Source organism: Puntigrus tetrazona, chromosome 22, assembly GCF_018831695.1.
Source record: "Puntigrus tetrazona isolate hp1 chromosome 22, ASM1883169v1, whole genome shotgun sequence".
In the NCBI taxonomy this organism is placed as follows: domain Eukaryota; kingdom Metazoa; phylum Chordata; class Actinopteri; order Cypriniformes; family Cyprinidae; genus Puntigrus; species Puntigrus tetrazona.
The window spans coordinates 11,453,020-11,465,640 of NC_056720.1; the positions used below are offsets into that span (position 1 = coordinate 11,453,020).

A 12,621-nucleotide genomic window follows, 5' to 3' on the forward strand; every position below is an offset into this window, starting at 1 on the left:
AAACTTAAATTTTGAATTGAAATGCATTATTTATGTACGTAAATAAATCTGACAAAAGTATTTTTATTTCGTAAAACAAACTACAATTAAAATTAAATCTGAAAATATAAAAAATAAATTAAAAAACTAATTTGATATAATACTTAGTGCTGTCAAACTATTAATTGCATCCAAAAATACAGGCTTTTGTTATATAATAAGATGTGTGTGTATTTATTATGTATACAGAAATACACACGTGTATAATTAAGAAAAGGTTTACATTTTTATATGAAATATGCTTCGATATAATTTATATGAATAAAAATATATACATGCAAATACATAAATGTTTAAAATATACTGTATGTCTGTGTATTTATATACATATAGTAAATATACACACATTATGTAGACAAAAACTTATTTCAGATATGAACAAATCACAATTAAACAGCACTGAGGGTAAATAAATGGTGACAGACTGTCATTTAAGCGAACTGCTGCTTTAAAAAGTACTAAAAATGTGTGCGCGTGTACCTGTGGTATTGTGCTTGAAGGAACTGGAACTCGTCCTTGATGCGGTCGCACGAGTCTGACGTCGTGAACTTCAGCTGCTGCGATGAAGCCTGGAACGAAAGCAATTTACGGCGGTCAATTGCATTATTCAGAAAACGCGTGTCGCAGCATCAGCTGGGCATCCAGGGGACGGAGCAGCGCTGCCTTTCAATGCCAAGACCAGGAAAATCCGGCCAAAACAGATGCGGCTTTCTAAACACGGGGAATTTTGTAATCAAGAGTGAATTCAAGTGTACTGTATAAAAAGCGAACGAAATCTCGAAGGCTTACTGCGACATTCAAAACTCATAATTTAGAAGGCGTCTGTCATGTCTGGAGCGCGACACCACCCGAGGTTTTTGAATTACATGTATTCCGCTCGCAGGTGAGCTTATTTCCCTAGTGTGGGGGCCACACCTGTAGGGAAAATGCAGATGTTATTGGAACTGTTTTGAGCTTTTCAGGGTGGATTTTTTCCTAGACTTGGTGATACGTTGGCGGTTTTCCCAATAAGCAACTGCCATACTCGAATTTTGATGAATACAGGCCTTCCAGCTTTCAGTGTAATTCTAGTAATGCTAAAAAAACAAAAAAAAACAACACTCTTTGCTATTGCCAATGTGTTTTCTAATTTTGGCTACTGAAAATGAACAATGGAAATGTGCATTTTGGTCATTTTGACAGCTGCATTTCTGAGTAAGCTTTTTGATCAGTCCCAGAAAACATGACTCAGAAGAACTCTCTGAGTCAAATAAATAAAATTAGACAAATAAGGTTTTGGTATGGACCACGATATGCACCATATATATATATTTATTTATTTATTTATTTTTATATTATAATTTCTAATAGTTTTTATTAATATTTTGAATTAGGCTGAATATTTTCATTTTCCAATTTCTGGTTTATTTAAACTTTTAGCAATTTCTGCTGCTGAATGCTTTATATCTTGAAACAAAAAAATTAAATAATCTACGTAGTTTATTTTTATTTCACTTTTACTTTTATTTACTGGCAACTTGCTGAAAAAAAGTCTTAAATTAAATGTTAACAAAATCTCCCCCAAAAATAAATACAACTAAACACAATAATAAATTAATTTCTATCATTATTTATTTTTTCCCAGATTCAAAATATATTCAGTTCTTCAGATTTTTGGCCGGTATATTTGACTGGTCATTACTGTTTTGCTGGCATTTCTATTAACATTCATCATCATCATCATCACCACCATAATATAATATACTATAACAATGCATTAATAACAATATGGTATGCTACTACTACCATATTAGGATTTCATATTTGATCCTATAGTCAATAAACCGAAGCAAAGATAACAAGAGATACACAACAAACACACAAATTGGGAAACTTGTCATCCATCAGCATGCCGAACTTGTTTTTTTTTTTTATTGGGTGCTCCGTTCTCTTCTGAACAATCGAGCATCTGATTCATCATGTTATTTTCCAAATTGCCAACCCGTTCTTGACTCCTTTCGAGTGTTTGCGTTTTTTCCGTTTCAAAAAATCCCGAGGCACTCGGCGGGCGAGAGCTCAACGGATGAAATTCTCTGTACGAGCGGACCAACCTTTAACACAAACTGTGTACTCAGCCCGAGCGCTCTGTGCTCCGCTGCATATGAAAGAGAGGCTTGTGTCAACAGCGAGCACTTAGTGCCCAAACAGTCGATCTTTTTCAGACGCCGCTAACAGTGGCCCTCACATCTCTGCGTGGCTACGGGAGATACGGTTTCCTTGGGGAATGCCGGGGAACGGGGCCGATTGGGAATGTTTCTGAGCTGACGGCTCTTGGTGGAGCGTCCGGTGACGGGGTGTTACGTACACACACACAATACTTGCTTTCAACGGCGGCCATGCTGACCTGCTTGCTGCGCCGTAACGTCATCTGGAGCGTTTAAGCAAGCACTGAACACCGTTAGCCGTTTGCTAAACGCAGAGAGAGCGCTTTAAAACCGCCGTTAATACGGATTTACATACGCTGTGCGAATGAACAAGTGCTTATGGCTTATTGACGGCCGATCTGACCAATAATAACGCTGAATCCATCTCGCCCGACTAACGAATCAGACAGGAGAGACATTAACTCCGTAATTTGCCGCTTATTAATAGTTAGTAAGCGGGTTAAAGTTCAGGTGTTGGGTAGGATTAGGGACCTAGAATAAGGCATTAATATGTGCACTCATGAATGGCTAATATATGCCACGAATACATTACGGTTTCATTTCTTAAAAAAGGGCAACATTTTAAAGCGGAGATCTTGTTTTATATCAGAAGCAACGTCGGACATAGCAACAGTAACTAAGTAGTACGGGGTTAATTACGGTGGTTTTTCTCGCGACGACTTTGTGGTTTTGTATTTCGATTTATTCATTTTCCAGATAAGTAAATTAAAATGAAGCAAAATTGAATTTTTAGCAAATATTTAGCAAAATACGTACATCTCTACCGTCTTTAATAATAGTTTTAATTTTACGTTATTATTCCAGCTACAATTAAAATCACACAATCCATACGCAATTACACACAATTCTATATAAATCGTTGGTTCGTAAACTATTTCATAAATGACATAGTCGTGAGACGCAATAAAACTTTATATGCGCCCATACTTTATTAAACCTTTCCTGCTGAGAAGTGTGCCAACTCGAGCATTTTTGACGATAGTTTTGAAAGAGCTCCTTCATGTTAACAGTCAGTTACAGTAGTAAATAAACCAAACGCCTTAAACCTGAATGATAACGTGTATTAACATTAGCATTTGTTGGAGCTAAAGAATCACTGCCGTCAGATTGTACTGCCAATTTGAAACACGTTATTAAACAACATCTCACGCAGGAGATTTCGGTCTGTTTTCCATTCAAATACATGAGCTGTGCTGGTATTTCCGGAAAAAGCTTCTCGGAAACGTTGCAAAAATAGCCGCTGACTGAACCGTCTTTCTTTGAAAGTGACTCATTGCTCATCAACTGAGCGACAGGTTCCCTTTACAGGATTCAAACCCCCCGCAACCTTTCAGTTACCAGGCCAAATCTTTAATCGCCAAAGCTATACCGGCCTTAATAAAAATGAAGGAAACCTTCAAGGTTGTGAAGCTTAGTCTAATGATTTTAGGCTTTAGAGCAAATCCCATATTCACTTTAAAAAAAAAAAAAAAAAAGAAAACCACACACAGGCGCACTCATGCAGCACAAGAGCCAAAATATGGGACAATCCCTAATTTGACTCTGCTTCTGTGCGCTTCTCCTTTGAGATGCAATTAAACCATTAAAAGGCTTTATACGCTGGTGGGCAAATTGTGAGTCTTCTGTGGCTAAATGGGATTCATCATTCCCGTAATTTACAGTTGTGCCTCCCACCCCAGCGTTTAACAGAAAAAGAAATGTTCTAGAAAATTCTTTCAACTCTAATGTTGCCTTCCCCCCCCCCCATTCCAAGGGATTACATACAAAAGCCCAGATGTAGTTATCTGAAGAGGAGAAGAGTCTTTACACTTGAATTACAGTGAATGCGGTTCGGTCAAATGCCAGCAAACCAAGAGGCACTAGGATCACCACGGCAAAGCCTCACCCCCGGTCTTCCTGTATCTGATGCTATGTTTGGAATAAAATACTATTACTCTATTTCTGCTGTATACTGTATACTACGCACAGCATCCAAACAGAATACCCAATGGACGATTATGGATTCGCTAAAATGCGCAGCGCAATGGACAACAGCCTGAAACCTCTATTTCTTATTACTATTATTTGATTGAGCAGGGTTCCAGAGTAAAGGTTCTACAGATGGTGGTAGACCTTTAAATGATTTTTTTGGCATTAAAAGCTCCATTAACCAATTTAGCACACAAACGCATAATGGTAAAGCACTGGCTTTGAGTTAGCTCTCAACAAACGCGCCGACAATTTGGTCTCATTCGCGGGGGTCCAGGATTTTATTCAAAGTTTGACCGAATGGGACCAAAGGGAAATCACAGGTACAGTTAATAACATGCATGATTACAATACAGCCATGTAGATATGGATGTTAATTTAAAAAAAACAACAACAACAATACTTTACTTTGTAAATGCCATACTTTTAAAGCACTGAAAAAAAAATAAATAAATAAAAAAAAAATAAATAAATATATATATATATTTATATATAAAAACGATTAACTCAAGCATCATTTGAGTTTTGCGTCTGACAAAGATTTGTAACGGATTTCTGGGCTGAATTTCCTTAAAACTGGATCAAGAGAAAATGACACCAAGTGAAAAAAAGAAAAGCCAACAAAACATTCTGTTCCACTGAAAACCTGATTCAACTCGAACATGCATTAACAAACCTTCACTTAAAACCTGAATCCACGTTAGACTTAAAGTATTGTGTTTCTTCTCAGTGGCAGAAGCATCATGGGGGCTGGTGAACCGGAAGCCACCCAGCAAAATAATAGCAGTGGCTAATCGTGTTTGGGACAGGAAGTTGATTTTGATGATTATCTTTTCGCCCAGCCTCGGTTATTGCGAACCCGCAGCCCTTTTCACTTCGAGAGAAATGGCGTTATCCCACTTCCTGCTCCAATCCGTCCTCATCGGGTCGTTTGAAAGGGGATTATTCACCTTTTATCACTTCAGGCGCCGAGAGCTCCCAAACGCAAGCTTCCTCTCGCTGGAAAGGCCGACGGCGGCAGTCAAATTACAGACAAATAGCTGTCACGCGGCATAAAGGGTACACAACACAACGGGTAGGGGGTAGTGGAAGCGAGGGGGTTTGGGAGAGCATGGGATGGGAACGTCAGTCAAGAAGAAAGCGTGCAGCACAGAGGCTCGCGATTGAAAATTAAAAGCAGGCGGGTCAAGGTGATTGCGAGATTACAGGCAGAACAGTAGCGATCGTGATTGATGCCGTGTTGGTAAAGAGCTCGGCACGGGTCAGAGACTCCGGAAGACAGCCGATTACTCCCGACCCTGTAACAAATGGCACGGCCATGGGAGGCGAGCGACTGCCCGCAAATAATGACCCCTCGGAAAGAACCCTGCAGACTTATGGACTTCACGTTTCACAGTTCAACTAAAATAAGGCCAGGCTGGTTGATTAACATTCAGCTGTGCGCCAGTCTTATTTATTTGCTGTTGCGGTACTTAGAATTGGTTTTATATTTAAAGCTTTATTTATTTAATACTCAACTTATTTTTAAGTTCAGGTTTTGCCATTTCTGCTTTATTATAATGAAAATGAATACAAAAAAATAAATAAATTACAATTAAAATTAAAATATTTTTTGGTAACTCTTTTTACCCATTAACTACGACTTTTCCCCTCAATAAAGTCTTAATTTGCTGCTTAATATTAATTAGTAAGGTGGTTGTTAAATTAGCGGCCGGGTAGGATTAGGGATGTAGAATAAGGCTTATTTAGCCCTAATAAACGACTAATATTCTAGGGGTATCCGTAAAATAAAAGTTACCCAATTTTCATTTAAGAATAGAAACACTCGTGCGAGTTAAAAGGTCCCAAGCTACATTATTATTTCAGCTACAATTAATCACACAACGCATATACAATTTCACATGATTATATATAAATCGTCAGTTTGTTGTTTAACACATGCACACAGACATTATTTCATAAACAACGTAGTCGCGACATTCAATAAAACTTTAGACGCGTCCATAAACAACAAAAGACAATACTTTATTAAAACTTTTCCTGATAAGAAGTGTGCAAACTCAAGGATTTTTGACGATTGTTCAGCTGTCGTAGTTTTTTTTGTCTGGCAGCGGCATCGATTATACAATCATATTTCTATTTTGAGGCTGTATTATGTTGATTCTGGCATCGAACATCACAAGATGATGATATTTTAATCTCCTTAAGTAGCCAAATTCCAGATTTTTTTGTCTTTCTTTGTTTTGCATCCAGCTAGCGCTGTGACATAGTTGTGTCATCGTTACGTTTGATTGGCCTGGTCGTGCGTCACTCAGAAAAAAAACAGGCCAATCAGAAGAGAGGCTCATGAACATCAGACAGGCCAAAATCTACCCGTTTTTGACAGAGCTCCCGAGAGAGCAGCTGTAAAAACATATTGAGATGGTGAGATTTGAACTAAAATAAAACTCCAAAAAGGTGTACAACGTCGGACCTTTAAATACAACTCATGATTCATTTGAGAGCATCTGTGCACGGTTTGACAAATACCACAGACTCGTCCCTCAGCCTTTAAAAAGAAACTTAATCAACTTCTGAATCAGACACGACATCAACATTCAGTTGTTAGATTCACTCAAATCATTGAGATATGGACAACACTCACCATTAATAGCCTTTTTCTAATCGTTTACATTTTAGTCAAATCGTTTGTGTTAGGATTTGAGGTTCAATAAAAGCAACAGACTCTAAAAACAGGACGTCAGAGATCAAGCTGTGCATTCGTCACGCACATCAATGAAATTTATTATTTCTTTTTTTGTGGGCGTGTGTTTCCTGCACCACCTTTGTTGCATTGAGTTCAAAAGACAAAAAATAAATAAATAATAATAATAAGTTTTGCATCATTCTGTGATTACTTTTAAATATTTAATAAAAATTACTACTTTTATTTAAAGTAAATAACATGCATCTGCAACCAAAGGTCCTGCTGCCACTATTACTGTAAATAATTTTTTTTGCCATTCAGGTAAAAACTGATATTCTACTCCATTTAATAAAATGCTACAAACCTTACATAACCAACAAGCGCGTGAATTCGTTAGCACCGGGGGCTATTATAATTTTAGAAGTTCGTCTTAAACCATAAAATACGGTTTCATTACCCGAAATCAAATCTTTTATTAACCTTATTTTCTCTTTTAGCTTCGAATAGCTACAACTGAAGTAACAGCCGTATAAACGCGTTTACATGCATCTCAATGACACTAAAAAAGCCAGAGTGAGCGTGTGAAAAATGTTGCACTGAAGGCACTGTGAGAAGCGTACGAAGAGCGGCGATCATAGCCTTTGCTTGTGGAGGCGGAAGCGATTCAGGAAGGCTTCTTTAGCCTGGCGTGTCTGTCGACAGGCAGGTCTGAGCGAGGTGCTGCCACATTAAACAGTCCCCCACCAGGCTGCTTTGTTCCAGACCGCTGCTTTACTCTGGGGCGCAGCTTTCCCACAGCGCAAGTCCATCACTGCCAGAGAATACTGATGCAGCCCGTCTGTCTCGGAGCACACACACACACACACACACACACACACACGCACGCGCAAACATGTGTGCAACATACAAAGCCTCTAAGCCACGAGCAACTGGCAAAAAACCTGCGCTAGTAAAAATAATCCTGCGACGCAATTATCCCAGCACGCGTCCTTCACACCAAAGGCCAGGAGGAACACAAACAGTCAGACAAGCTAATTAAGCCATCCGCGCCTCGTCCTTTCACCACGGTACGGCCCGAGCTTATTCGGGGTGGAATGGTGTATTGTCAGCGGCTCTTTTGAAAAGGCCTGAATTTATCATTTAATGTAAAAAAAAGAAAGAAAAAGAAATACGGGGAAATAAAGGAATTGGTATCACCTATGCGCATGTTTTTTTTTCTTCCGCTCTCCACGCACGCTTTCTCGGCCCACAAAGGTGTCGAGAGGCATTTGTGATGCTAATGAGCGGTTTGCGCCATCAACAACCAAGACATCCTTTTGGGAGAGCGCGCGTTACCATTCAAACCTGCAGAAACGAACGGCCATTTATGAGCTATTTGCCACAATCTTATTAATCAAAGGTTATTAGTGATCAAGAATCACAAACACGCGTGATTACAGTAGACCTATTTCTGTTTAAATACTCAAATTTTTACATTGCATTGGCATTTCCACAGAGACACAGTTAAAACAATAATCACACGGTTATGAATTCGAAGATATCGTGCGTTTTATGTATTAGCTCTACTTGTACGCAAAAATATACACACACATAATTATAGTAATTGAGAAGTTAAAAGTTAAATATATAAAATTCTTAAGTATATTAGATAAAAAATAGTGCTGCCAAATCGTGATTAAATCGCAACCAAATCAAAAATGTTTACATAATAGGTGTATATATATAAATTGACATATGTACATAATTAAGAAATATTTACGACTGTGTGTGCACATTTTTTTTATTGATTATTTTTTATATTATAATTATATTAATATCTGTCTTAAGCATGCATGTGGGTGTGTGTGTGTGTATGTATATATATATATAAAATGTTAATAAAATTTACCATATAGTACATATAGTTTATAATACAAGTTATAAAGATAAGAATAAGTTATATAGGAACTTAAAAAAAGACTAAATCAGCAAACGCTACAGGGCAACTATAAATTTATATACATATATTTTCCAACTATACAAGCTTGCAAAGTCCTTTTTTAAAATCCATTTTTTATCTTAGCATGAAAAAAAAGCTAGTTTGCAATAAGTTTTCCGTCACGCATGCATGAGCGTGCAGGGGATAAACGACGAAGTGGGCCTTTCCTCATGCACGTACGCGTATGTGTGTGCGCGTAAGAAACAGAGTTTATTTAATGAGCAAGATGTGGGACAACAGGGATTATCCGCCGCGTTGAGGGATTTGGGGAGGGAAAGACGGAGGTCTGTCCTGCTCACTCGAGCAGACTTAATAAATCTGCCCCGAACGCCCCACCCAAAACATCAGGTCGAAAGCAAACACACACACACACACACACACACACACACATTAGTGCTTGTACGTTTCTGTGCCAACTCTCGCTTCTCTTTCCAGCCATTACCGCAACAATGGCTTTCAGAAGCGACTCCTTGAAAAGCCACAATCAATGGCGCACTCCAATTCACAAATCCCCACCATTATGACATCACTCGTCTGGATCTGGATTCGACGAACAAAATGGAGGACAAAACGCTATTAAACGTCATCGGTCGCAACAAAGAAGTCAGATACGGTTTCAGGTAACGTTAACGCAACGTTACACAAAAATATCGCCCTGGGGCTCGAGGGGTTAAATCCACAATCCCCGATTTTTACTTTGCGCGCAGAGGTCTTGGTGCTCCAATTAGGGAGAGCACGGGTTCGAAAATTTCACCAACATTGTTGACCTTGGGAGAAAAAAAAAAAAAAAAAAAGAGCGGTCGGGCAGGCTTGCAGGAATCAAAAGGCTGCACCGAGCTGGACAATTCAAGTCAGGAGGCGTTCAGGCTGGTCAGAGTAAACACTTTCTGTGTCAAGTCTGGTGAGAAGTCGTTGCTATGGAGTCACAGTGCCGGGGCGCAAGAAAAAAAAAAAAAAACTACAACCGGCCTCACATTTTCACATGCTCCCCGTCGGCCATTCATTATCAGACAGAAAAGGAGTCGCTCAGTGCACTACCTCAGCTAAAACACCTGAAAAATTTGGTTTGTGTGTAGCTGGATAGGATTTTTTGCCCAACATTCGGCCTGACGTAAAGGGTTTCAGGCGTTCGAGTAAAAGAGACGTCAAAATTAAGCCCATTTATTACCTCTTGGTTTAGAGTGAAGACACAGATACAAGAGCGTCCACAATTTAAAAAAAAAAAAAAAAAAATTAGGTTATAATGAGTGAAAAGTTCTTTAAAATGTACTCTTAATGACTAAAATCATTTTTTTAAAATACCATTTTAAACGAAATATTTTCATGGATATTTAAACTACCTTACATTTAAATTATCAAGTAAAATTTGATAATTTGATCAGTTTTTTTTTTATTTTTTTATTTAGTGTAATATTACGCCCGATCATGATAATTTGTGCAAAAAAAAAAAAAAAAAAAGAGAGAGAGAGACCCCCGCTTTAAAGAAATAAAGATTAATTTTAAAACCGATGTATTGAAGTCATGGCAGGAACGAATAGCATAAAAAAAAAAAACAATAATAATTGAACAAAAAATAAATCCGTCACATCATTGACCCGCATGTTCCTGGAGTAACTGTGCATGATTAATCGCCGCAAGTTAATCAGAATAAAAATAATACAAATAAAAAATTAAACCGCTGCACGCCTCAAACGGTTTTCGTTTCTGAATGACATCACCAAGTCCACCTCTCGCAAGCCAATCAAACGCCAGCCTCCATTTCTGCTCGCGTAACATCATCCGTAACATCCATAACACCCAGTCTGGCTCCAAAACATGGCGTTTTAGAGTTTCCGTTCGTGTCGATTTCACAAGGAGGCCACACTCCTTCAAAATCAAGAACGCCTGATCAAAACATCTGCCATATTAGCTCATTAATCAGCAACAGCCTGCAAAAAAAACTTGACACGTGACGAGTTATTGCGTTCAAACCGGTCCAGGAACACCACAAAGCCACTTTTAAATCACTCACAGCGTTAGCCGGGCCGATGGAGAAGCGTGCAGCTCAATCCACGGATGAGTTCTTAAGCAGTGACTCTCTCCACTTTGGCTAAAAGATCAAGGCAGTGCGCAACACACACCTCTGATTCGCTGCGGGGGAAAAACATCTTGCACAATGCAAATGCATGTCATTACAGATTTACACCTTGGGTTTTTGGCAAAAGTCTTGCTGTTCTTACAACAACAGCAAAAAAAAAAAAAAAGAAGAAGAAGAAGAGCAATCAGCCTGCGTTCTTCAAAAAGTCTGATTGCAGTGTTAGTTTACATCAATTGTGGCACCCCATTGGAAAGAAAAAAGACCAGAGTTCATTAGAAAATATTAAGGTGTCAACACAAACACGTATTTAGCACTTAAATCTCATCTTTTCACGCCTCGCCGCCAACTACAGAGTTATAAACAAACACGAAGCTAGCAGGAGACCGATTGGGTTTTGAGGCTGAAGTTGCATATATTAATACACAACTGTTAAATGTCACAGGCGCGCGACAACATCTACGTCGTCCTGCCAAATCGCACATCGGCGGATTTTAAGGTTAAAAAAACGTGCCGTTCGGAAACACCAAAGGCCGGTGCGATTAAACGAATAATGAATATTTGATCTGCGCGATAAGTTTGAGCACACACGCACTTGCACGGACGCCTCTCCTGCCTATGCTAAGCTCAAAGCGGCTAACAACATCAACAGAGCGCCAGCAAAACCGCTCGATTCACACTCACCGAGTGCCTGGATTGTGGAAACATCATGTCAGTTTTGGTCTTCGGGGTCTTGCCTTCTCCTCCTCAAACGACGGGGAAGCGGTTCGCTCGGCAGACGGTTATATTTGCGTGTGTTTTCTTTGTTCCGTCGCTAGCCGAGGCTCCCGCACAGCTACAGGCAGCTCGCGCCGCTGCTATGGCAATAAAGCAGCCTGATGTGTGCCGCACCGAGCGCGCTCTTTAACACGCATTCGGCACGGAGAAATCACGATCCCGCGGGGTGGTTTGCTGGAATCTGTCGGGTTGATCGCGGCGTCTTTCCCGTCCCTTTTCCACGTTGGGAATGAGCGCAGATGAGGGCTGGCGTCTCTCTCCTCCCTGGTTGGAGGAAATCGAGTGGCTGTGCAAGAGATGAAGTGGAGTTTGGGAGCTGATGGCTGCTGCTGCTGTTTTTTTCTCTGTATGCATGCATGCAATTTTTCAGTAATATATTATATGCATTATAATTACACTAATAATTACTCATCGTTTTTCGCGTGTGTGTATATTAATTCTGTTATTTACGTTTTTTAAAATATATTTTTATGTATTAATTTTTGTACAATTTAAAGGTGTCAAATATTTTTTATTTGAAATATACGTATTATATAGGTACACACACACACACACACACACACACACACAGATATATATATATATTTACCTATTTATATATTAATAATGTATTTGTATATATTGTTTAATTGCAATTTTAATATCTACAATTTTATTTCATGTTTTAATGTACATACATATTTTTAATATTCAAGCACAAAAAACGACACCAACGGCTCATTCATAGCTTATTTGTATATATATATATATATATATATAATATACACATACATACAAATAAGCTATCAAATTATATATTCAAACATCCAAATAAGAAATGTAAACAATATTAGCATCTATACAAAAGATTGATTGTCCTGCTCGATAAAATATTTTTTTTTAATATCTACTTCAT

At 38.6% G+C, this 12,621-nt stretch overlaps 2 protein-coding genes across 5 annotated transcripts in view; both read right to left on the reverse strand.

The window, feature by feature from the left end:
* The window catches only part of tle5 (TLE family member 5, transcriptional modulator), a 24,860-nt gene extending 12,804 nt beyond the window's left edge, over positions 1–12,056 (reverse strand). Inside the window, exons 1-2 of one of the 2 annotated variants that reach the window (XM_043223336.1) lie at positions 11,634–12,056; positions 520–608 (exon numbers count right to left, since the gene is read on the reverse strand). In XM_043223336.1, the coding sequence (XP_043079271.1) occupies positions 520–608; positions 11,634–11,660 (116 nt within the window). In that variant the 5' untranslated portion in view covers positions 11,661–12,056. The remainder of the gene's footprint in view (positions 1–519; positions 609–11,633) is intronic. The other variant, XM_043223335.1, reaches the window with a different exon arrangement.
* The window catches only part of LOC122327734 (CUGBP Elav-like family member 5), a 1,183,696-nt gene that overhangs the window by 985,893 nt on the left and 185,182 nt on the right, over positions 1–12,621 (reverse strand). The gene's annotated exons all lie outside the window — the stretch shown is intronic.